Below are 27,877 nucleotides of genomic sequence, written 5' to 3'. Positions count from 1 at the left end.
TTGCTCACCATGGCTCAGAGGTCAGCTCATTTCAGAGATCACGGCCCCTCCTGGCCGCTTCATCTCACTCTACTTCTGCTTCTATTGGCCAGGACACCCCAGGCTTTGGCTGTCCCAGGTTACAACACTGACACCTCCAAGAAAGAGATCATAATGGAGGGGGACCTGGTGATTGGAGGCCTGTTTCCTGTTCATCAAAAGGGGGAGGGGGTTCAGGACTGTGGCCGTATCAATGCACAAAGAGGGATTCAGAGACTGGAGGCGATGATGCTAGCCCTGGACGAGATCAATCAAGATGATCAGATTTTGCCTGGGGTAACGTTAGGTGCCCATATTCTGGACACTTGCTCAAAGGACACATATGCGCTGGAGCAGTCGCTCGAATTTGTGCGTGCTTCACTTACAAAAGTGGACGATAGTGAGTACACGTGTCCGGATGGATCCTACGCCATCCATGATGATGTTCCACTCGCAATCTCCGGAGTGATCGGAGGCTCCTACAGTGATGTATCCATACAGGTACTGTTTCCCGACTCCTATGTTTATTCATCTGCTTGTTTGTTTTCTTCCAGCAAAATATCTTGGTAACTAGATTATATGTCGTGATGTAGTAAGTCATAAATGTGCATTAGGAGTCATTTGCATGTATAATGTGTTTATCACACTATGGCTGTCATTCGGCTGTATGCACAAGCCTGCAGTTTAGTTCAGTTAACTCTAAAAACTCTACTGTACTATAGCTGATATGCACATTTCTAAAGCCTCTACAAGAAATTATCAACATAATTACAAAATTTGCTCAAAAACCTCTACACTGTAAAAAAAAAAGAAAGTTGAGCCAACATAAAATTTTAAGGCACCCAGCTTCAGCAGATTTTTGAGTTTTCTCAAATTGTTGTTTTAAGTTTCTACAACAAAAAGTTGAGAATCTCCTACAAAAATAAGTTGAGAGAACTCAAAAATCTGCTGAAGCTGAAGATTCAATAAACTGTTCCATTATTTAATGTATTATTTCATATGTCAGGCTTTACAGGGTTAAGCAAACAAGAAGTTTATTTTTTTTTTTTTGCTTCTGTAACAAAAATTGTTCCAAACAAAGAACTGGTATGTACCTATAAGCAACACAGCATATTTCATTCCTGAACAACTCTGTGTTCATTCTGAATGAATCAGTATTTTTGTATGAGTTGAATGAATGATTCAGTGGTTCCTTTAATGCCTCAGTTAGTTGCATTATTACTAGTTTAATCAGCATTATTTAGCAAACCGGGAGATTGAATGATTCAATGGCTCGCTCCTAAAGAAAGTCACTTGTTGAAATAATGTTTCAAACGAATTGGTTGAATGATTCATTGACTGTAATGTAATTATATTGACTGATGTAAGTTACAGAAAGAGTCACTGAAAATTCTTTAATGTACAGTATTTATGTGATATATTATTTAGCATGAACATAACTAGACATTTTTAACTTTTAAAATCTCACTTCCGTGGTTCATACTGCAGCATTTAGTAAGACAAATTTGCAGTCTCTTAATGAGAAAAAATAGTGGTGATGTCTGGCTACCTGTCATCCATATGCTCAACCCATCAATTTGCGGCCAACCATGTGGCGTTTCCTGACATTCCCTGGGATGTCAGGAGCAGATGGGCTGCAGATGCTAGCTTTAAGGAATCAAGACAATGACAGCTTGATTACACTCTCCACAGATCTACTCCCTGAAGATCTAAGTATACTACAGTGCGAGTGAGACTGATAATTAGAAGAAAATGTGTAATATGCGTAAGAAATCGATTGACTTGATCAACATTCCAACATCATAAAAGTTCCTGCACCAATGAAAGCTCATATACACTTATGGAAATCTCAGACCAGGAGGCAGTTGTGTTGTCGGAAATTTGCATTCTGCTTCATTTTAAACTTGAGAACATGTAAAACAACTTTACACATTCTCTATGTTTGTCTTACAGATTCTTATCCATCAAATGCTCTGTCCTTTTATTTTCAGTTAGTTCTTATTTAAACATGCACAGTTTTGTTTTTAACGCTAATGTGTTATAACATCTTGTAGCATTTTAGTTTAGTTGTTCCTCCCAATTACTGTATACTACTTGTTATTTTTAATTTAATTAATAGCAATGCTTTAATTAGTTTTTTTCTTAAAGACACCCACATTATTTGTGCAACAGACATAAATTGCGGGACATTTTGAGGAGAGGTGTCATTTTACTTTTCCAAGGAATTGAACATATGATTTTCACACAGTAAAAAAAATGACATTATCCAAATAAATAAATAAAAACCATATATTACACTGATGGAGGTAGCAGAATATCATAGAATCTGGGGTGAGCTCTTTTGACCCAAAAGACCTTAGCAACCACAAAGAAAGAAAGAAAAAAGAAGAGTGAGGGAGATATTGGTTGCCTTGTTATTGTGAAATTCTTGAATTGCAGCTTTTGGTGTGACAGGTAATTAGGTGCTTGTTAAGACCCACTGCGAATACCAATAGTACATTTGACAGTTTAAGCCTTACTGAATTAAATTAACAAGTTAATTAAATATCCCCCCAACAGAACAGTGTTGGCTGACGAATGGAGGCTTTTAAATAACACATTAAAATCACTGGCAGTCAGATACATGCTGCGGTTGGAGTATATGAGTCATTCGCTGAGATGGAGAAAGAGATAGAGAGATTTGTTCATTCTTAAGGTTTCACAAGCATAGTTACTGCAGTGCCTGCACAGGGACATGAAATGCATTAATAATGCAAACAACAACAAAACAAAACAGACAAGGAGGAAGACAGAGAGTTGAGTGTATGAAATTTTATTTCATCATTTTACAGAAATTCCTTTCCTCTCCCACTCGTTTTTGCTCGAACTGTTTTTCTTTTACTCACTATTCATTGTTTTTATTGATCTTGCTTATCTTTCTGTTTCCTTCATGTCAGGCATCTGTCCGAGTGCTTCATGCATATGTACACTAATGCACACATGCACGGTTTCTTTCCACATGCTATATACACTTTGGGCAGTAGAGCGAGCTGAAGTGAGTGGGACTCATCTAGCAGCTGTCTTCTAAAGTATGTCACTGGGGATTCCCTGTTCCTGTGCCATTTTCCACCTCTTAGAACCGTCGTTTCCTTAAAGAATTATTTCTTTATACTGTGGGATACAAAATATGATATTTTGAAGATTAAGTCAAAGCATAGTTTTACCAGGGGCTGTCTAGCACAGAAAGTACCATTGTTCCATTTGTTTTTAAGAAGTACAGTATCATGTAAGGAAAATGTGCACATTTTCAAACTTGGCATGCTGAAATGCATTGCTCCAAGTTTGATGTCCATGACACCACACGGCATTAGTTTTCTAATGACATGTAACCCAAGGGTTTTGTGCCATTCATAATTTAATTGAGAATGACAATTAAATTCCTGAATTTGAATTGAGGTAGAAAACAGGATGTAGAATTGTAAATGAAATTTGAATGTAAGGAAGTAAAATAAAAAAGTAAATACAAGTGAAAATTATTATTTTTTTGTAATTTTTAGCTATACATCCAATAATGTTTGTAATGCCACAAAATGCACTACCATTTCAAAGGTTTGTAGTCAGTAAGATTATTTATTTGACTTATTATGTACTTTTTATTTTTGTATTTAGTTATATATTTTTATATTCTATTTAGTCATCTTTTTGCGCAACCAATCAGCATATTAGAATGATTTCTGAAGGATCATGTGACTCTGAAGACTGGAATAAAGGCTGTTGAAAATTCAGCTTTGACATCAAAGTAATAATTTCTATTTTAAAACCTGTATTAAAATAGAAACGAGTTATTTAAATTTAAAGGATTTTTCATAATATCAATGTTTCAGTGTATTTTAATTGAATAAATTCAGCCTTGCTGAGCCGTATAAGAGACATTTTTCAAAAACATTAAAAAAAAGATAATTTACACACCCGAATCTTTAGGAAGTTTGAATTTTAGTGTAAATATTTTTGTAAAAAAAATAGAATTTTTGTAATTGTTTATATATATTTAATTGTATTGAATATTTAATAAATTTCATTTTGAGGACAAGGATGGAAGAACTCAATTCAGAATTTTGTAAAACCCTGATAAACCATTTTCCTGCTTTTTATTCAGCACCCCCTCGTTCAGTTTTTGCCTTTAGAAATAACACTGGGATTTTACAGTAAGAGGGGATAAAAATACATTGTACACTCGGCATTCATGCTATGCTCCTGAATGCTTTCTCGTGTCACACTATGAGCTGATAACTTTGTATTCGTCCATGAATTTTTGAGCTGTAGATTTTGTTCACATAAGGATGGCTGTGAAAGGAGAGCAGGCTTGTAAAGGTGAGACTTGCTTGACAGCAGTGTGAACTCACTGGAAGCTGCGTGGAGTCGACTGAAACAGGCAGGAGGTTGCTTCAGGCTTTTAGAGGTCCTCGTGTTAAGACTCCACTCTCCTTTATTGGCATTCTCTCCTGTGGAGCGATAAGAATGCTGGGCTTTGACAGCACAGACGCAAAGGTAAAGAAGCTTTTAGGACATGAGAGCAAGCGAGAGAGAGAGAGAGAGTCTGATGAACGAGATGTAATTTTGGTTGAGGTCGGTATTTGGGGCCTTTCTCATAAAAAGTGCATGTCCTTGCCTGGCAGCTATTTATGGAGGTGCTGTTCTAAAGTGTCTGCTCCAAAGCACAGCCCCAACCCCCTAAATCTGAAACATATATCATCCGCTTGACAGTACATCAAAGCTGAAGGAATGTCGACTGGTTTACAACGTAATATGTTGTTGCACATATATCGCTGCAGAAATTTACATTTCTACCCAGAATGCACAAGACTTGGTTTAGCAAATAAAAGGAATGGTCTGATGCTAAAAATATGCAGTAATTCCAGTTAATTAAGGCCCGTTGAAAAATTCTTACATAAACATGCATTCAGTTCATTAATGTGAAGATTTCATAATATCGCATACTCCACTTATCCCGTTCCCCAATTTCTTTTACGTCTTTTACGCCCCATGTTTTTCCTCCTTGTGAAAGAAAAAGTCATCTTTGAGTGGTAGTCGTTTCATAAGTCATAGTTTTGTTTGCTGTGCTTTTGTATCCTTCATCACATTTTGTACTGAATTATTGATTGTTTGCATGCAATGTTCTTATTTAAGGTTCATTTTAAAACAATAATTCATCCAGAAATTAAAATGTACTCAACCCTCAGGCCATCCAAAATGTAGATGAGTTTGTTTCTTCATCTGTACAGATTTGGAGATATTTAGCATTACTTGCTCCCTTGCAGTGAATGAGTGCCGTCAGAATGAGAGTCCAAATATCTGATAAAAACATCACAATAATCCACAAATAACCAACATGACCTCAGTCCATCAAAATGTCTTGTGACGTGAAAAGCTGCATGTTTGTAAGAAGCAAATCCATCATAAAGATGTTTAACTTCAAACGTGTCCTCTATCCATATCGCTTGATATCTCTCAGAATATCAAATACAGACTCTTTTCATTTTGGGCCAGCATGCAGCTACTTTGCAACCATCTGAACAAATCCATCATTAAGATGTTTTTAACTTCAAACAAGTTCTCTATTCATAATATTGCTTCCTCCAATGAAAAAGTCCATCTGAATCTTTAGAGAAACAAAAATATGCACAGATAAAGCAACATTTATGCAGCAGTATGCAGCTTATTAGCTATAACTCAGAATATTCTAGAAACCTCCTAGATACACTGTAGCAACAAAAAAGCCAGTCCTCATGAACACCAGCTGCATAGCAACCACCCTGCCAGCCAGACAGAGCATTTTCCCTGAATCTCTTTGTGTTGGCTTCAAGGCTATGATAGCATTTCCCTGTTATTTGAATCCTTAATTAATTTTCTGGCCTTAGTTCTGCAGGAAATGTCCTGCTGGTTGGACAAAACACCTCTGGTGATATATTCAGCTGATCTCAGCCACCTTCCTGTGTTTTAGCTACTCTTTTTATACCAAGCTTCCTGGAAAACTCCCACCGGTGTCTTTGGCCTTGCTAATGAAGCTGCTGTTGCATGAGAGTCTCTGCATGTGAACTATGAGCTGTGAGCTTCCTTTACTTGTGGTTTTAGAGTATGAGTTTCATGATGATTCACCACGCTTGAGTGACTCACAGCTTTATGCAGAGATAGAGGTGTAGAACCTTCATAATTGGTGTCTAATCTTGTTTCATTTCCTGGTCTAAAGTGTGCTTATGATTATCGCAACGCAGTTGCAGGCATGATTTTTATACTGCTTTTTATTTTTTATACAAATAGGAAGGCATTCAAGAGGACTTTGAACTGACCTGAATTCTTAACAATTTTCAACGCTCATGCAAAGTACAGAATGATAATCCTATAGAAGTTGACTTATTCTCTCAGAAAATGCTCAGAGCTCCAAGTTAATTCTTGATTGCTGGCATTCTGTAATCATATCAAGGAACATTTAGCCTCAGGAGTAGCTAGTGATTAATTCATGCTGGCAAGTACAGCTTTATTCGGTCCATTGGAGTTCTTGGCTTTGTGACTGATAATGAAGCAGTGTCCTGCAGTAATGCTAACAGACTGACAACAAATAAATAAGCAAAGCGGTTCCTCAGTAATGAAATCTTTAAAGTATAAAAGTCTAATGTAGAGGATTTTAAACCAACAGAATAAAGAAAAATAAGTTGGGTAATTGAGCATTTCACCAGTATGGATGGGCATAGAAAGATGAAAGTCAATTGACTGTGTTCACCATTCTTAGCGGGAGTTATAAGGACCCTCTCTGGCTGTTAGAAACATACCATTACCTCTCTCTGCATGACTGAGACTGTTTATTGGTGTCATAATGAGCAGCAGTTTATCTCTTTAAATGCTTCATCAACACTCGGCATCTGTCTAGTAAAATAACACCAGTCAGTTTTTATAAAGAAAAATGGTTTGATGAACTTAAATACAGTATGCAGTGGTGGCCAAAATGATTGAGTCAATTTTAAGTCAGTTATTTCTATCTTTTCCTGTAGCGTGTCAGTAAGAAATATCAGTTTACATTTCCAAACATTCATTTTGCCATTAAATGTAATAATCCAGTGAGATTTTTGTTTGCACAAGGAGTCTGACAACAGCCAGTGCTCCACACAGAGATCTGATCACACCATCATCCAGTCTGTCTGGAATGACATGAAGAAACAGAACAAACTGAGACAGACTGAATCCAGAAGAACTGTGGCAACGTCTCCAAGATGCTTCAAGAAAATTACCTGCAAAGCTACCTGAAAAACTTATGAACAAGTGCACCTATAGGGCAAAATCTGCTTTAATCACAAAGGATGGTCACACCAAATGTTGATTTAATTTAGTTAATAGAAGTTAATTGATAAAGAAAATCTATTTATGGCATTATTTTTGACAGCATCCTCATTTTGCAGCATTTTTACATAAGTGCCTAAAACTTGTAACTTTTTACAGGACTGTAGATCTCTGTGTGGAGCACTGGCTGTTGTCAGACTCCTTGTGCAAAGAAAAATCTCACTCGATTATTACAGTTAATGTCAAAATGAATGCTTGGAAATGTAAACTGATATTTCACATTCAGACTATTACAATAATCTGTGATTTATGTACTGAATGATTGTTGAGATTGAGAGTTAGTCTTGGCTGGTGGATTCCACCTAAAGGGCACATGAAAGTAAAGGCAGAAAGAAAGTCCTCTGTCAGGCTGGGGTGAAGGATCAGAGTTAGATTAGAGAGATCCTCTCCTCTCTAACCGGGTCACACTTCCACCTGACCAAACACATTCACAGCTGTTGCCTGGCAACGGAGCTCTTCAAAATCCTGAATGTGGAATCCACCTCCTCTGATGTAGAGGCAGACAAAGCTGCTCAAGAGATGTCACTGCAGCGTTAGTCCATCATTCATAACATTCTCTGTGGCACTAATATTCTCATCGCTAGCGCCGATGCTGTCATTCTTCATCATCATTATCACTGATGACAGCAGTATTATCATAAATATTATTTTGGTCATCATTATCACTGCATTTATCATAATCCTCATATGGCATTCTTCACACGCATCCCTGTGTGTATAAAATGATGTATTTTTCAGCATGTTATGAGGTTTTATTTATTAGGCCTGACTGCAGTTTTGGGCTGTGTTTGAATGTGCGTGTCTTTGTGATGTGTAGTGGGGATGTGTTTTCAAAAGTAGGATGAGACAATCTCTAGGGACAAACAGATGGGGTTTTCATGTTGAAAAAGTCATGACATCTTTATGAAAGCAGAAGATTCGTGCTCATATAAATTGAGGAGCCACATACTTTAAATTTGTGCTTTTCAAAAACAAGTTTCACAATTACATACCCTCATGTCACTCAAAGCACATGTGACATTTTAAATGTCAAAGCTGCTCTATCTATCTGGCTGTCTGTCTGTATGTCTGTCTGTCTGTCTGTCTATTATTTTATTCTTCAAAATTATGTAGTGAGGTTGGGATTTGAACCCGAGTCCATTTTTACAATAAACATTAATCTCATTTTATGTGAAGAACTACTAGTTAAAAGTGTTTTAAAAGTTAATTTTTTTTTCTTCTTTTTTTGGTCATGTCTTATTATTTATAGCAGGGATTTCAAACAAATATGATGATCCACTAAATATAAAGGCAGCTGTATAGTAGCCTATATGTATAGTTTATAATGTATGTACAACCCAATTTCCGGAAATGTTGGGACGTTTAAATAAAAAAAAAAAGAAAACTAAAAGACTTTCAAATCACATGAGCCAATATTGTATTCACAATAGGACATAGAGAACATAACAAATGTTTAAACAGAGAAATTTTACACACTTATCCACTAAATGAGCTCGTTTGAAATTTGATGCCTGCTACAGGTCTCAAAAAAGTTGGCACGGGGGCAACAAAGGGCTGAAAAAGCAAGACATTTTGAAAAGATTCAGCTGGGAGAACATCTAGCAATTAATTAAGTTAATTGACATAAGGTCTGTAACATGATTAGCTTTAAAAGGGATGTCTTAGAGAGGCAGAGTCTCTCAGAAGTTAAGATGGGCAGAGGCTCTCCAATCTCTGAAAGAGTGTGTAAAAAGATTGTGGAATACTTTACAAACAATGTTCCTCAACGTCAAATTGCAAAGGATTTGCAAATCTCATCATCTACAGTGCATAACATCATCAAAAGATTCAGAGAAACTGGAGAAATCTCTGTGCGTAAGGGACAAGGCTGAAGACCTTGGATGCCCGTAGCCATCAGACGACACTGCATCACTCATCGGCATGATTCTGTCATTGACATTACTAAATGGGCCCAGGAATACTTCCAGAAACCACTGTCTGTAAACACAATCCGACGTGCCATCTGCAGATGCCAACTAAATCATGCAAAAAGGAAGCCATATGTGAACATGGTCCAGAAGCGCCGTTGTGTCCTGTGGGCCAAGGTTAATTTAAAATGGACTGTTTCAAAGTGGAAAAGTGTTCTATGGTCAGATGAGTACAAATTTGACATTCTTGTTGGAAATTATGAACGCCGTATCTTCCGGGCTAAAGAAGAGGGAGACCTTCCAGCGTGTTATCAGAGTTCAGTTCAAAAGCCAGCATCTCTGATGGTATGGGGGTGCAAAAGTGCATACGGTATGGACAGCTTGCATGTTTTGGAAGGCACTATGAATGCTGAAATGTATATAAAGGTTTTAGAGCAACATATGCTTCCCTCCAGACGATGTTTTTTTCAGCAGGACAATGCAAAACCACATACTGCAGCTGTTACAATAGCATGGCTTAGAAGAAGAGTGCGGGTGCTGAATTGGCCTGCCTGTAGTCCAGATCTTTCACCTATAGAGAACATTTGGCGCATCATTTTTTGGGGAAGTCGTGGCCTAATGGTTAGAGAGTCGGACTTGTAATCCGAATGTTGCGGGGGGAGTGAATGTCCAGCGCTCTCTCCACCCTCAATACCACGACTGAGGTGCCCTTGAGCAAGGCACTGAACCCCCAACTGCTCCCCGGGCGCTGCAGCATAAAATGGCTGCCCACTGCTCCGGGTGTAAGTTCACGGTGTGTGTGTTCACTGCTGTGTGTGTGCACATTGGATGGGTTAAATGCAGAGCACGAATTCCGAGTATGGGTAACCATACTTGGCTGAATGTCACTTCACTTCACTTCACATTAAATGAAAAATACATCAAAGACGACCACGAACTCTTCAGCAGCTGGAAACCTATATCAGGCAAGAATGGGACCAAATTCCAACACCAAAACTCCGGAAACTCATAACCTCGATGCCCAGACGTCTTCAAACAGTTTTGAAAAAAGAGATGCTACACCATGGTAAACATGCCCCCGTCCCAACTATTTTGAGACCTGTAGCAGGCATCAAATTTGAAATGAGCTCATTTTGTGCATACAATTAAAAAAAATTCTCAGTTTAAACATTTGTTATGTTATTAACATCTATGTTTTATTGTGAATAAAATATTGGCTCATGTGATTTGAAAATCTTTTAGTTTTCATTTTATTCAAATTTAAAAAATGTCCCAACATTTCCGGAATTCAGGTTGTATATGTGTAAAGACATATTTGTATTGTGTAAAGAAATTTTATTCTAAATTAAATAGTTTTATACTGTTACTGTACTGTACCAAAACTATCTGGAAAATACTGACTTTGTAATAGCTTTTTTGCCCTCAAAGCATAAACCAAGTAGATTTTTATAGCCCTTTCCACAATATTTTTTTTTCTTTCTCCAAAGCAGTTTAACAGATAACTTTGACAGTCCTAAGAAGTACATTGTTCATCTCCATCTTGATCTTCATACTGTGTTAAATTCTGCAAAAGTGTTTTAAAAATGTTTTCCTTTACTCTGTTTATACATATTTCATAGTAACACTTTCAGTGCTTGGGAACAAATTGCTCAGTGGAGCCAGTGCTGTGTGTGATATGAAATATGGAATGGAATGTGTGATCGCACAAGCACAATGTGTGACACATGAGTTAAAAGAGCATCAGTGATTGAGAAATCAGTGGGAGATTAGATGAATAGTCTTAATGAGTATTCGGATCAATTCATTCTTAAGCTGCAAACAGACCAGTACTGGTATCAATGGAAAAATATCTATTTTCTTTTCTTGCTCTATCTCTTATTTTTGCTGCTTTGCCCTCGGTGTGAGTCTCTCTCTGCTGTGATGTTTCAGTCTCTTGCATTATAGAGGAAGCCAAAATCACAGATTTCAGTGAAGAGACTGTGAGTCATTGGACCAAGTGCAATATTCTGCGTTATCTCCAGCTCAGCTTGGATCTAGTGTGAGCAGAAGGTCCCAGAGCCTTACAAACAAGGTTACTACAGCGCAATCTCTCTCTCTCCCTTTATCTCTCTATCAGTCTCTATTCTCCATTTTCCTTCCTTTTAGCCTCTGGATCGTTTCTCCTCTAAAATGTCAATATATGAAGGCAGTGCAGAGGGTGTATTGATAGTGTGTCTGACAGCAGGCCAGTGTTAGGCAGCTGTGTAATAAGACATGAGCACACTGTCAGACTGCAAATATGTCTTTATGGGAAAGTTTTTACATGCTCATCATACTCATAATTTTACATGATCGTAATTATATACATATCATTTTGTTTTTGGGTGATTGAGAAACTTTGTTGAAGACAAAAACTGTAAAATTATTATCAACTACAACAATTTTGTATAAAAATGAATAAATAAATAAATAAATAAATAAAACATGTTTACACTACTAGTCAAAAATTTGAATAATTAAGATTTTATGGTTTTGAAAGAGGATTTTTATGCTTACCAAGGCTGCATTTATTTGAGCAAAAATACAGTAAAAATTATAATATTGCAATATTTTATGACAAGTTAAAATAACTGTTTTGTATTATAATATTTTTCACATGTAATGTATTCCTATGATGGCTAAGAATTGGCTGATTTTTCAGCTATTGACATGAAAATGTATTGCATAACAGGAATAAGTGGATGCTGTATGTTAAATAAGAAACATACAGCATGTCCACTTCTTTCGACAAAAGCAAATCCCGCTGTTCAAGAGCCATCCTTTCCTGAAGAATAATTAATCCACTTAACAACTGACTCTTCGGTCTACAAATCCATGTGGCTGGTGATTTTCTTAATTAAATCCTATTCTGTGTCTTGAAGGCATACTCTCAGCATCATGACTTTATGAAAAAGGGCATTAGCTCCATATCTAATGTGTTTAAGTCACACAAAGCCATTTGGTATAATAGAAAAGCGACCCACGGCTCATCAGTGCTAATCAACTGGATTGAAATGCTCCTCAAAATATGATTGAAATTCCTGTTGAGAACATTATGCTGCTACTGTAACTGTGACCAATTTGAATTATTTTGAATCCTTTGAAGATCTTTCAGTATCTGGGCACTGGCATCTGTTTTTTAATATTTCATCTCATTCGTTCATTACCATTTCTTGCTAACACAAGCAATACTGTTACTTTTGATCATACTTGAGGTTACTCTTGGTATAAAACCATGTGTAATTTGTCCCACATCACATGTGCTGAGACATGAATGATTCACAAAAAACACTGAGTACACTGGATACTTTCATATATTTAGGGATATTTGTCAATCTGTATGCTAAAACACTTGATTGGTGAAAATTATCTCTCATCCCATTATGATTGGCAGCTTTCTGCTGTAGTGCAGGAGAAATTTCATCAGACAGGAGCAACATTTGCATTAAAAATCCTGAACCGTAATCAATAAATATCCATGAGCACCCGCATGCACTTTAGACTGATGACAGTGAATTTGAAGCTACTGTAGTACAAAGCTGCCTAATGAATACAAGACTGCTATTAAATCTAATTTAAGTGCAAATTAGAAAATGGACTATAATTAAGAGGTGATTAGAGCATAGACTATAATTTAGATAATTACTGATAGTCTCCAGTTATATTTCTGAAACACCCATGAAGTCTTACTTAGATACATGTTATATTGCTAAGTTTAAACCATTAAAATGCAATATTAAATAAATATGTTGTTGATTTCACCTTGCTTGTTTTTTTCTTAGATCCTGCAGTGGCATCAAAGTAAGGGTGTGTGAATAGAGAGGAGATAAAGGAAAAGTAAAGCAGAAAGCAAATCTGGCAGCTGCCTTTAATACGTTTAAACACAGACAGTCTGGACTTGTCACAGAAGGAGGGTTTTTGTTTAAAGCAAATGTTATATGACATTGACCCATCAGAAAGGTTGAGGTAGGGAAACTCTGGGGAAACAAAGTAACAACATTAACCTCGGCTTCTCAAAGGCACCTTCTTATTTTCAACCCAACTTGTTTCTATAGCAACAGATATGAAAAATGTATGCTGAACTTTTCATATTGCGTCTCTCTGAGAACTGTAAAAACGCTGCTGGATATTCCGATATATGAAATGAATGAATCTGTGCATAACAGAGATAGAGAGTTTTATGATAGAGGCTATATCTAAAATATCTGTAGCAATTCATCATTTTGGTTTCACCCGTTACTATTAAAATGCATCTGATCTAATGTTAATTCAATTTATTAATTTTTATTACTCAGAATACTTGATTATGATCTGATATTTTCTAAAATAATCACCTTGTTATTCCAAACATATGTATTTTCATTTTTGTATGAACTATCCCTTTAACTATCAATATTATTATTATATATATTTTTTGTTGTTGTTGAAATGTTTGTCTTATTGCTAGGCCAATTGTACATTACACAATCTTAGCTTTCTATATACACATAAGATTCTAAAATTGCATTTATTTGTTGTTTAAATTTAAGTGCAACAGGTAACCCTGTTGTTGTATATTCAGTAATATTAGTAATATGTCTGCACTCACACCATTGAATGAGAACGAAGCTAGAACTGAATTAAGCTGGATGGTGACACTGTTGTCTTCTGTGGAGCTGCTTTACAGTATAGCTGAATTGAACTTGTTTAAAAAATGATGAACTTTACTCTGTTATTGATATAAACTGAACCCACACTAAAGTGACTTGAACTAAATACTGACACCGTTGTCTTTTTAGAGCTGCTTTACCTCAAAATTTGAATTGTCTCCATAATAGTATTTCCAAAACTGATGTTTTCCTGTTTATTACTGTCAAGCTGCTTACAATACAAACTGTATTTTATAAAGAGCTAAAGAAATAAATGTAACTTGAATTATTTTGCAGTAATGACCAGCATAAGCTTTTTAATAGATAGTAGCAATTTTTGCCCCAGCTGTGACACATAGTCAATAGTGACATTAATATTGACGCCATGCATTAGTAACCACAGAATAGCATGAAAACTGCTCTTGTATGCATTCTTGAGGTACAGCACTTACAGTAAGTAGGGCAGTGTGCAAATAGGAGTTCTACTACCCTCACAACAGATATGTAGTATTTCTAAATGGCTGTTTAAGTGAAAGAACAGGTACATTAATAATTTGTTGCCTTTTGTTTGAAGGAGAAAGCCTTAGTCTGGAGGATGTGGAGAGCAGGTTGTGGCCTAGGTGTTTAGTATCTCCTGGCTTAATTCCATTTTTGCTTACAAACATTGGCCGGTAATCTCTTTATTTGCCTGATCTTTATTCCACCATGCATTTTGCACACAAACTTTGTGATTCCGGATGTAGTGACAGTTATTAGGAGATTTGTTAGGATTACTTTCTCGAAGACGTTTTTCTTTATTTTTTTATTCTTTAAATGATTTGCGTATTAGTGAAAAGGAATACATTTATGGTTTGCTATCTTTGAAAGGGTCTTTAGTTTTACTGATAGGGCTGTGGGGGTAAGACAAAAACAAACTTGGGAAGTACTGCATTAAAATAAAAACTTTTTAATTGGGATAGCACACAGAAAATAATCTCTTTGTATTTCTCTTTTTATGAGACATTTTCTTTTGGGTATGAGAATTTGCATATTCACTGTGTTTTGGTTTTGGAAGTTTAGGTGATGTTGAATATGTTAAGCTGTAAGTCAGATGACAATTACATGTTATGCAGTGTTGATATACAGAAGAAAGAAATCTTGAAGAGCTTTCTTTTCTGCTGCTGGTGTCTTCATGCTCACTTTCCCTTAGGCTTCTGAGTACCTGCCTGAGGCACAGACCAGTCAGACTCCATTGCATATCGTATGATCAAAACTGAAATCCTCTCACATACAGCTGGCAGAAGTGTCTCAGGTTTACTGAGTGAAGTGACTCACTGTGCAATATCATATACATCTAGTGCTTCAGTGTCCTTCAGCACCTAGCTACTGAATGAACTCTCTCATAGTTTTCTCATACAGTTTTAGTACATATATATTTACAAATAAACCACCAAAGAGTCATAGTTTCACGAACGGCCGCTGACAATGCAGCACCCACATTAGATATAGAGAAGTTTCCATGGGTCATTTCCCTGGGACTGCTCTTATTTCTCTATGAAAATGGAAATACGAAGTGTTGCCATTAGGGTTCTCAGAGATCAGACAAGTGAGAAGGGTGAGACTAATCGCTGCAGTATCTGGTGTCTGGTGATAACTGCCCTAATTTGTGTAATCAGAGGAATTACATTCTTGTGCTTAGACCTATGTGCCAGACCTAACTACAGCTTTATATATATATATATATATATATATATATATATATATATATATATATATATATATATATATATATTTATTTTCTCTTTTTATTATTATTATTATTATTATTTTGACCTGTTTTGACTGCCACTTTTCTGCTTTTTTCTCTAAATGATAGCAGATGATCGTACATAAGTTATTCTGTTCCATGCACTATGGCATAACACATTAACTACGACAACACCGAAAGATAAAATGGCTTCATAGGCTTAGGGACTTGAATATTTTTTTGTGTGTTTAATTTTATATTGTTAAATTTTAGTGTAGATGTTTTTTATTTTAATATCTGAATAGCAATAATATGAATAAGAGTTTGTTCTGCAGTTTTTTTATTATTGTCATTAGGACAATAAAGTATTGCATTACAAATGTGTTTATTTGTATTTGTTTGTGTGTGTGTGTGGGAGAGTGAGTGAGTGAGTGAGTGAGTGAGTGAGTGTGCGAGTGTGCGAGTGAGCGAGTGAGCGAGTGTGCGAGTGAGCTAGTGTGTGAGTGAGTGAGTGTGTGAGTGAGTGAGTGAGTGAGTGAGTGTGCGAGTGTGCGAGTGTGCGAGTGTGTGAGCGAGTGTGCGAGTGTGTGAGCGAGTGTGTGAGCGAGTGTGTGAGTGTGTGAGTGAGTGAGTGAGTGTGTAAGTGTGTGAGTGAGTGAGTGAGTGAGTGAGTGTGTGTGTGAGTGAGTGAGTGAGTGAGTGAGTGTGTGTGTGAGTGAGTGAGTGAGTGAGTGTGTGAGTGAGTGAGTGAGTGAGTGTGTGAGTGAGTGAGTGAGTGAGTGAGTGAGTGAGTGAGTGAGTGTGCGAGTGAGTGAGTGAGTGTGCGAGTGAGCGAGTGTGCGAGTGTGTGAGCGAGTGTGCGAGTGTGTGAGCGAGTGTGTGAGCGAGTGTGTGAGTGTGTGAGTGAGTGAGTGAGTGTGTAAGTGTGTGAGTGAGTGAGTGAGTGAGTGTGTGTGTGAGTGAGTGAGTGAGTGTGTGAGTGAGTGAGTGAGTGAGTGAGTGAGTGAGTGTGTGTGTGAGTGAGTGAGTGAGTGAGTGAGTGAGTGAGTGAGTGAGTGAGTGAGTGAGTGAGTGAGTGAGTGTGTGAGTGAAATGAATATGGTTCAAAAGTTTGGGGTCAGTGCAATCATTTAAAATGTTTCAGAAATTCTCAACAAGGCTGTATTTTTTACATCCAAAATATAGTAAAAACAATAATATTGTGATATATTATTATAATTGTTGATTAATTAATTCATTTTAAAATGTAATTTATTCCTTCGATGACAAAGCTGAATTTTCCGCAGCCATTACTCCAGTCTTCAGTGTCACATGATCCTTCATCAATTCATTCTAATATGCTGATTAGGTGCTCAATAAATATTTATAATTATCAATGTTGAAAACAATTGCACTGCTTAAAGGTTTTGTGATTTTAATGCACCCTTGCTGAAAGGGAAGTATAAGAATGAATATACATTTATTTGAGTACTGGGCTGAATATGAGGACACCCTAGGGTTGTAGGGTCTTAAGTACATATAAATTTGATCACACAGTTTATAAGATTTGTACTGACAGCCAACACCCGTGAATCACAGTCAAACAGTGTGACCATTTACACACTTCAGTAGTTTTTCATCACAGTTTTTCATTTGTCCTTTTGCAGGTGGCCAATCTCCTGCGTCTTTTCCAGATTCCTCAGATCAGTTATGCCTCCACCAGTGCGAAACTGAGCGACAAATCCCGTTATGATTACTTTGCCCGGACCGTACCCCCTGACTTCTACCAAGCTAAAGCTATAGCTGAGATCCTGCGCTATTTTAACTGGACTTACGTCTCCACAGTTGCCTCAGAGGGCGATTACGGCGAGACGGGCATCGATGCCTTTCAGCAAGAGGCCAGGGCCTTGCAAATCTGCATCGCTACATCGGCCAAGGTCAGTCGCTCCATGGACCGCTACAGTTACGATGGAGTAATCAGATCACTGTTGCAGAAATCCAACGCTAAAGTAGTAATCCTTTTCACCAGAAGTGAAGACGCAAGAGAGCTCCTGGTCGCAGCGAAGCGCATGAACGTGTCCTTCATCTGGGTGGCCAGTGATGGTTGGGGGGCGCAGGAGAGTGTGGTGAGGGGGAGTGAGAATGTAGCGGATGGAGCTTTTACCATTGAGCTTGCATCCTATCCAATCCCTGAATTCACAACATACTTCACAAACCTCAATCCTTACAACAACACACGTAACCCCTGGTTCAGAGAGTTCTGGGAAAATCACTTTCAGTGCAGCCTGCATGACATTAATTGTGGGAAACATTCTCTCCGGGATGGCAAATTCGAGCAAGAGTCCAAGATCATGTTTGTGGTGAATGCTGTCTTTGCTATGGCCCATGCCCTTCACAACATGAGGAAAGCAGTTTGCTCAAACACCACCAAATTCTGCAGTGCCATGAAACCAGTCAATGGAAAAAAACTGTATAAGGACTTCATCCTGAAGACAAAATTTGACGGTCAGTTTTATCTTTAAAAGTTTTATTTTATGTATTCTGTTAATATTTATTCACCTTTGTGTCATTCCAATTCCATAGAATTGTCTTTAATGGTTCATGATGTGAAATGTTCACACTGTTGACTAAAAAGCACCATGAAACTATCATAAAAGTGGTCCATATGACTTATATTTTCCAAGTTTTCTAAAGCAATACCCTAACTGGTAACACTTTTTAATAGCGTTCAGTTGTAAGTCATTTATAAGTGATTAGAAAATGATGAACTAATCATTTACAAAACATTCATAAGTAAGTAATAAGTGATTGGCTAATAATTTGTGCATGTTTTGTTAATTCATTTACAAGTCAATTTCAAGTAATTAGTTAATGATTAACTAATCATTTACAAAACATGACTATATGTTCATAAATGATTAATAAGTGATATGTTAATATCTTTTATCTATCTTTTGTAGATTAAGTTATAAATCATTTGCAAGTGATTAGATGACGATGAACTAATCATTTACAAAACATGACTATACGTTCACAAATGATTATTAAATAATATGCCAAAGATTTACAAATCTGTCGTTGTACAGGTTGTGTGTGTATACATATATACAGACCCTGTAACCGGAAGGTTTATAAAACATTTACAACTGATGAGTAGTTTACACTTTAGATCCCCTGACTGTAAGTCATTTACACATGTTTATTCACTTGACAGCAAATAATTTATTATTCTTTAAAAAAAAAAATGTTTTAGCATAATTGCATTTTTGTGCTTTTTAACAGACCAGCTTACAACTTTAATGAAACATACATAAATTATATACCAATCATTTACTAATGGTTCGATCATCATTTGTTCATGATTAACAAATGTTTAATGAGACAATAGTACAATGTTGACATTTCAATGAATAATAAGTGATTAATAATATATTAACTAGTAACTTATTAACCATTTACTAAGGATCTGTTTGTTTATTTTGTGATATGCTATTTTTTAAGATAACTCACAACAGATTTGTAAATCATTAGAATATTACTTAATCATTTGTGAACATATTTATAAATGATTAGTTCATCATTATCTAATCACTTGTAAATGATTTATAACTTAATCAACAGTATACAGATAAAAATATTAACATATCACTTATTAATCATTTATGAACGCATAGTCATATTTTGTAGAAGATTAGTTAATCATGAACTAATCACTTATAAATTAATTACAACCGAACATTATTATAAAGTGTTACATCTTAGGTTTATATTGATATTTATGGATGGATGGATCCCACATGCAGCTTTCAATAATTTTGAATCTTGTTATATCTGTTCATGTTCACCCCATGAAATAATGTTAACATTTGTAGTTCAAATCTCAAAGCAAACACCAGTTAAGCAGTTTATCTTAATAAATTCATGTCAATTCTTTATTAAGCCAAAGAAATCAATTTGAAAAATAAATGGATCTAGGAAGATTCCCTCACGGGAAAACTGCCGCTGTACAATATATTACACTAATGCATGAATGCAACATATGACCTGTGTACTGAGGAAAGTGTTTTATTCCATGCATTAGCCTCATTAGCCCCATGCTAACTTCTAAATTATTTTAACAAGTACAAGCAGGGATGTATATTAAATGTCTGTGCCGAGTGGTCAATTAGGGAACTAATGGAAGTCTGTCAGTTTCCTATAGCTATTCTTGATCTATTTCTAAATCTTTGATGTTCTTCCAAGATTGCCAAATTACATCTTAGAAACCGGGCAATGTATCAACCTCCTGACTTCAATTTTGTAAAAGTATCGTTTGCACCTGAGTCCAGTGCATCTACAAAACCTAATGAGATACAGTATGTGCAGGGCAGGATGCTGAAGAAAGTAGGGTGGACTTACAAAAGAAGGTCTTTCTGGGTTGTAAATTTTCCTGCTTACAAAGAAAAACACTTTGCTGCTGTAAAATATCTATTCATCTGTTGCCAAGAATGTAAATAAATTATATTTATCGCTTGCACTTTATGTCCGCAGCTCCATTTCGCCCAGCTGATACAGAAAACGATGTTCACTTTGATGCTTATGGGGACAGTCTGGGCCGCTACAACATCTTCCATTATTACAAAGAGAATGATGAGTACGTCTATAGGAAAGTGGGATACTGGGCTCAGGATTTAACTCTGAACACAAGCCTGATTCCTTGGGAAAGCCAAGTGGTGCCCACGTCCCAGTGCAGCGACCCATGTAGGAAAAACGAAATAAAGAGCATGCAGCCCGGTGACGTCTGCTGTTGGATTTGCATCCCCTGCCAGACCTACCAATACCTTCTGGATGAATTCACCTGTGCGGATTGTAGCTTCGGACAGTGGCCTTTGGACAATCTCACGGGGTGTTACAATTTACCCGAGGAGTACATTCATTGGGAGGACGCTTGGGCTATTGGGCCGGTCACCATTGCTTGCCTTGGCATGCTGTGCACACTCTTTGTCATCGGCCTCTTCTTAAAGAACAATGAGACACCAGTGGTGAAAGCTAGTGGACGTGAGCTCTCCTATATTCTTCTCATAGGTGTCCTACTTTGCTATTGCATGACCTTCATCTACATTAGCAAACCTTCTGCTGTAGTGTGCACGCTACGGCGGCTCGGCCTGGGAACTTCCTTCGCCGTTTGCTACTCTGCATTGCTGACCAAGACCAATCGCATCGCTCGGATTTTCAACGGCGTTAAAGATGGAGCTCAAAGGCCGAGGTTCATCAGTCCCGCTTCGCAGGTGGCCATCTGTGCTGCTCTTATTTCATGTCAGCTCCTGGTAGTGGTGGTCTGGCTTCTGGTTGAGGCTCCTGGGGTGAGAAAGGAGGTCAGTCCTGAAAGAAGAGACGTGGTGACATTGAAGTGCAACAGCAAGGACTCTAGCATGCTGATGTCTTTAATCTACAACTGTGTCCTCATCATCCTCTGTACCTTTTACGCCTTTAAGACTCGAAAGTGCCCTGAGAACTTCAATGAAGCCAAGTTCATCGGGTTCACCATGTACACCACGTGCATAATCTGGCTGGCTTTCCAGCCAATCTTCTATGTTACTGCCAGTGACTATAGGGTAAGTAAATATGAACGGTACAATGCATGGTTGCAGCAATATATGCCAATACCTCACCAATAACACCCAATAGCTTGTCAGCGTCTATGAAAATAATAATAAATGTCATTAGCAACCTACTTCCAAAATGAGTGAACAGAATATTCAGCAGGAAAAAAAATAGAAAAGTGGTTTCATTCATTTACTTAAATAAAAAATAAATAAAAGAAATTGAGCCTTAAACTTCTTACCATGTGTGTATACATATTAATATTGCACAATAAGACCAGCATGTCAAAAACAATAATTTTGATTTAATCTATGTGAGGACCACAATATCATTTAACAGTTTCCCTGAAAATATTTGTAAATGTCATTTTTGCTCAGTTTTGGCTCTGCTAGTCTCCCTCAATGTTGATAATGAATGCTTTGCCTGAGTGTTCTGTATAACAATGTGATTTCTTTGAGAAGTAAATCTTGTGCCAGGGGGATATTACCGGCTCTCCTCTGGGAATAGATATCAGAGGGGCTGTTTCAAATCACACTGCACACACAATGACAGCATGGAATATTTTTCATCATTTAGATAATGAGATTCTCTTATAACCCTTAATCACTTTCCGACACTGACTTTATCCATGATTTTTAGCATATATACAATTTCCCTGAGAGCAAGAGTCTAAGAGTTTGCCTGATTGATTTTTTTAGTTTTTTTTGTTACCGTACCTGCCAATTCAGATGGCAGATAGAGAAATCTCTTTGATCACCTGTCTTTTGCACTGATGAAAGGAGAAGCTCACATTTTGGCTCAAACGCTGTTCAATGTAGAACAAAGAAAGTGGGGATATTTCATCCCAGCAAATGGCTAGCCTATGAAAACATGCTATTCAATTGGTCTGAGTATCCTTCACTCAAGTGCCTCAAGACAGGAGCTATTAAATAAACACCTTTACACTCTTTGAAGCACTTTTTTCTTTTTTTGCAGTTTTACAGCCCTTTGATGCATGCATTACATAGAAATCAAATGAAAAAATATTTTAAGGTTTATTTTTAATTCTAATTATTATCTAATATTATTATTAATATTTGGTTGGTTAAAATTGTACTGTAGTGAAAATCATAAATCAAAGCATTACAGTGCAGCACAAATTTTTTTACATATACACATAGACAGCACAGTACTGGTAAAGACAGTCAGCACTGCTGGTAAGACAGCCACTGTATATTGTATTTGGATGTTCTAGTAAGCAAAAAGAAGGACAGAAACATGATCCTGAGATGTTAATGGCTGTAGCAAGCTTCTGCAAGGGTTGGTTTTATATCATCTGTCAAGACAAGAAAGAATACAGACAAAAAGAGACAAAAAGACATCGGGAGAGAAAAGGAAATATCCTTGTGTTTTGATTGGACAGGATGTCATTCTCTGTTCAGGGTTTCTGTGTTTTATAAATGTGTGTGTGTATGTGTGTGAGAGAGTGTGTGAGGTGATGTGTTAGAGCATGGGAGGATGATTCCCAGCTGGGGCCTGTGCTCAGAAAGCAAGGTGTGCCTTAGAGACCGAGACCTCGCCACACTCCCACACACACTTGCAGGAAATGCTACGGCCTCATTCATCCCGCAGATATCATTTTACTTTTATTATTTTTGATTCTCACCTACAAACTACAATATGCAGAAGAAAAAGCACACACTGCTTGTAAGATTAATATCATAAATCTTTAGAATCAGACTTACAACAAAAATAATATAGTGGGCCCAATACAAAATAATTTTGGATTCAAAATCCTAGAAATAAACAGTGTGTGTGTATATGTATATATACATATATATATGTGTGTGTGTGTGTGTGTGTGTGTGTGTGTGTGTGTATACAGGTACAACTCAAAAAATTGGAATATCGTGAAAAATTTCATTTTTTCTTGTAATTTATTTCAAAAAGTGAAACTTTCATATATTTTAGATTCATTACATGTAAAGTAAAACATTTCAAAAGTTTTTTTTTGTTTTAATTTTGATGATTAGAGCTTACAGCTCGTGAAAGTCAAAAATCAGTACCTCAAAATATTAGAATATTTACATTTGAGTTTCAATTAAACGACCATCTCTACAGTATAAATTCCGGGAATCTCTTGTTCTTTGAAACCACAATAATGGGGAAGACTGCTGACTTGGCAATGATCCAGAAGATGAACACTGATGCCCTCCACAAAGAGGGTAAGTCACAGAGGGTCATTACTGAAAGGTGTGGCTGTTTACAGAGTGCTGTATCAAAGCATATTAAATGCAAAGTTGACTGGAAGGAAGAATTTGGGTAGGAAAAGGTGCACAAGCAACAGGGATGACCGCAAGCTTGAAAATACTGTCAAGCAAAGCCGATTCAAACACTTGGGAGAGCTTCACAAGGAGTGGACTGAAGCTGGAGTCAGTGCATCAAGAGTCACCATGCTCATACATCTTCAGGAAAAGGGCTACCAAGCCATTTCTGAACCAGAGACAACGTCAGAAGCGTCTGTGGAGAAAAAGAACTGGACTGTTGCTCAGTGGTCCAAAGTTCTCTTTTCAGATGAAAGTAAAATTTGCATTTAATTTGGAAATCAAGGTCCCAGAGTCTGGAGGAAGAGTGGAGAGGCACATAATCTATGTTGCTTGAAGTCCAGTGTGTTTCCACAGTCAGTGATGATTTGGGCTGCCATATCATCTGCTGGTGTTCATCCACTGTGTTTTCTGAAGTCCACAGTCAACGCAGCCATCTACCAGGAAATGTTAGAGCACTTCATGCTTCCTTCTGCTGACAAGCTTTATGGAGATGCTGATTTCATTTTCCAGCAGGACTTGGCACCTGCCCACACTGCCAAAGGTACCAAAAGCTGGTTCAATGACCATGGTGTTACTGTGCTTGATTGGCCAGCAAACTCGCCTGACCTGAACCCCATAAAGAATCTATGGGGTATTGTCAAGAGGAAGATGAGAGACACCAGACCCAACAATGCAGATGACCTGAAGGCCGCTATCAAAGCAACCTGAGCTTCTCTTACACCTGAGCAGTGCAACAGGCTGATTGCCTCCATGCCACGCCGCATTGATGCAGTAATTCATGCAAGAGGAGGCCCAACCAAGTATTGAGTGCATAGAAATGAACATACTTTTCAGAAGCCTGACATTTCTGTCTTTTTTTATTGATTTTATGTAATATTCAAATTTTCTGAGACACTGAATTTTGGGTTTTCATTATCTGTAAGCCAAAATTTCAAGAAATAAAGGCTTGAAATATTTCACTCTATGTGTAATGAATCTATATAATATATGGATTTCACTTTTTGAAATGAGTGACAAAAAATATTGACCTTTTTCACGATATTCAAATTTTTTTTAGATGTACCTGTATAGCGAAAAATATTAAAATGATATATCAAATTAATTATTCCTGTTCCTGAACCAGATTTCCATATAAAATTAGGTTCTTGTCTATGTGTTTGTTTATGTAGTTACTAGAGTCGCTCCAGACACAGTACCAGTTTTTCAATCTGATATTTTGTTAAAGAACATTCAATGTGATTTTCTATATGAAAATTGCATGTTTATGAAGACAAGAGCAAGGGCTGCTGGGATAGCATATAAGACCTTTCCAAGCACAGCTCCCCTCTGAATGATGCATTATTTAAAAGCACTTTGGTTTATTCTGACGCATTGCTGCTTTCACGGAAACACTTTCAAATCTATCGTACTGAAGAAAAAAAAAGAATGAGCAACTCTTTGTTCATTTGGCATTGAGAATAAAACTAATTCATCACAGCTGATGTTTTGAAATTATTTAACAAGGTCATGTTGAAGTTTCTGCAATCTGTGATCCTGAAAGGGCTGTTAACCATAATGTTCTGTGATCCAGTTCAGATCAAAACAAGCAGTAGCTAGCTGTTCAGGAAACTTTTGTATAATGAAAATCCTCCTGTTGCCCAACTCAAAGAGCATAGCAATGGCAAGGCCATGGGTTTGAAACCCAATACACATACTGATAAAAATGCATAGCTTGAATGCACTTTCGATTTGGATAAAAGCATCTGCCAAATTAAATATACAACGATACAAGCAAACATCTCAGCCAAAACATTGAAAATCTTAGAAACAGTTCCTGTTTATTCACCCCCTCTCTCATCAAAATGTTATTTGGCGATGCATGTCTCTAATACATGTATTAGTATGCATGAGATTGCTCATACACGACACACACACCTGCTTTGCACATGGATTCATCCTCTTAAGATACATTTTCAGCCGCATAGGCTTTGGCAACACTTTGGAATTGAGTTCAATGGAAAAATATATTCAATCCCATGTTAACACCCCTGATGAATATGAATCACTCAGGTGGTATCACTGTGTAAATGTAAAGGTGGTGTAATCATTTTTTTGTGTACTCTCTCAGGTACAGACCACTACCATGTGCATCTCTGTGAGTCTGAGCGGTTCAGTAGTGCTGGGCTGCCTCTTCGCTCCAAAGATCCACATCATCCTCTTTCAGCCCCAGAAGAATGTGACCACGCTCAGAGTGGCCACCACTCGATTCAGTGTGACCACTGGCCCTGGCTCCAGCTTCTCTCAAGGTACAGTATTGTTTATGATCTCTATCTTTAATATATCAGAATCATCAATATAACCAACAGCAGCTGTTTAAATCTAACATATTGATTGACTGCTGTCACCCATATTCAAAAATATGGTTTGCCAATGTCTGAACCGCCATCAGAAATGAAAGATATTGATCAAAATATTCAGTAATGTATGATGGCGGAGTAATATTGGAAAATAAACAAAGAATCATTGACTCTGTGAGTGGAGGTATTTAGCTTTATTGCACTGCACTGATACTTCTACTGTAGCACTGAAGCTGAAGCTTAGCATAGAGTACATGCTGTATGTGAATCTCACGAAATGGTTCAATAACATATTTAACCTCAAAATGACAAATAAATAAATTAGTATTATGATATATATTTTTTTTTTTTGCATTATGAGACAGACAATTACTCTTATTACCATAATGCAAAAATACTCATTCTCAATAATGTACAGGGAAAATAATAATTCTACATTTCTAAATGGTAAAATGCTTAAATATGCATCCTGAGAGTGTTTGTGGTACAGCTTTTAATCAGTGCTGCATTTATATATATATATATATATATATATATATACATACCACAGTGATTTATGCTCTTTTGCAGTAATAGAAATGTAAGGAGAAATAAGAATAATGGAAATTACATTACAGTAAAAAAGAAGTAAAACAGTGAGGAAAAGTAGTTAATTAGGGTTAATTGTGTTAAAAAAAAAGGAAAAATGAAACTGCAGAGAATGGAGCCCCGCATATGTCATGTGGGAAAAAATATACAAATCATGTATATGAATAAAATATTCATACCCACAAACTAAGAATTTGCTTCCTCGTTTTTGTTTAATTGTTGCCACAAATTAAGAATTCACTGTACTAATGCGTTACCTTGTTTTGGTAAAACGTGGCCACTTAGTTTGTAATAATTTGTTCCCTTGTTTTAATAAAATCAAAAAGAGGAATAAATTCAACAAAGGGAATGAATTGATTAGTCGTTGGAACAAATTATTAATTCACGGCCACAATTTAATTAAAACTAGGGGGGAAAAATCTGAGAAATTCATTACAGTCTCATATGTGTATTATATTATATTATATTATCATTCAACGGTCCGTTGTCAGTCATTCCTTGCATATATAATCAAAATACTGTATATATTTTTGTCAGCATGTCCTGTGCATGGCTCTGAATTAAAGTAAAAAAACATTAAATAAAAAATAATGTTTTAATGAGATTCACCCAAATATTTGAAAACATCTATTGAATGGCAATGGTAATACACTGTGATTGGCAGCTTACAGCATCTTTATGTTATTAACAATGTCTTTACAGCCTCGGCCTCCAACATCGTGCCTACAGTATGTAATGGCAGAGAGGTAGTGGACTCAACAACATCCTCACTCTGAGAAACTGGATTCCTGTTTGTTTGCCAAATGCAGTATACAGATAAATCTTATCTTCACTAGTCATGAAATCAAGTGTTTGCTAATGTTGAGGAGGCTATTCGGAATAAAGAATGCCTGTTATGTTGTTCTCAACGTGCTGTGAGTACAATATCCCATTTTGTTTCTCTCTCTCTTTCTCTCTCTGACTAGTTAGATAATATCAGTGGGATGCCAGTTTAAACTCTGTATACCCGTTCTTTTTATGGAAACCATAATAAAGTATTGTTTGAGATATGGAGTTAAAATATAGTAAATCTGTTTAAAGTATTATATACAAGATGTTTTTAATGTAGATTTATGGTGATTCTGGTTTGTGCTTTCTTGTAATTTATGTAAATAAAATGTGTTTTATATGAATACAAGCTCTCCTGGTTGATTAACTTGATACCGTCTTGTGGTAGTTCATTATATTATATTGCATTATATTATATTTCAATTCCCATCAGTGTACACTGGAGAAAATTACACACATCAGCTTTAAAGAATTAAATATTTACATAAATGTGACCCTGGACCACAAAACCTGTCATAAGGGTCAATTTTCCAAAATTGAGATTTATACATAATCTGAATAAATAAGATTTCCATTGATGTATGGTTTG

General features: G+C 36.7%; 1 protein-coding gene across 1 annotated transcript; it reads left to right on the top strand.

Annotated features, from left to right (window-relative positions):
• LOC306878840 (metabotropic glutamate receptor 2-like) lies at positions 1-27,630 on the top strand. Its single transcript, XM_079431400.1, has 5 exons — positions 1-519; positions 17,315-18,152; positions 20,178-21,241; positions 25,644-25,821; positions 27,163-27,630. The coding sequence occupies exons 1-5, from the start codon at positions 10-12 to the stop codon at positions 27,234-27,236; spliced, it is 2,664 nt and encodes an 887-aa protein (XP_079287526.1). The 5' UTR covers positions 1-9; the 3' UTR covers positions 27,237-27,630.
• The last annotated feature ends 247 nt before the right edge of the window (positions 27,631-27,877 follow it).

Source organism: Barbus barbus (assembly GCF_936440315.1).
Source record: "Barbus barbus genome assembly, chromosome: 13".
Classification (NCBI taxonomy): Eukaryota; Metazoa; Chordata; class Actinopteri; order Cypriniformes; family Cyprinidae; genus Barbus; species Barbus barbus.
This window is presented reverse-complemented; position numbering and strand designations above follow the sequence as displayed.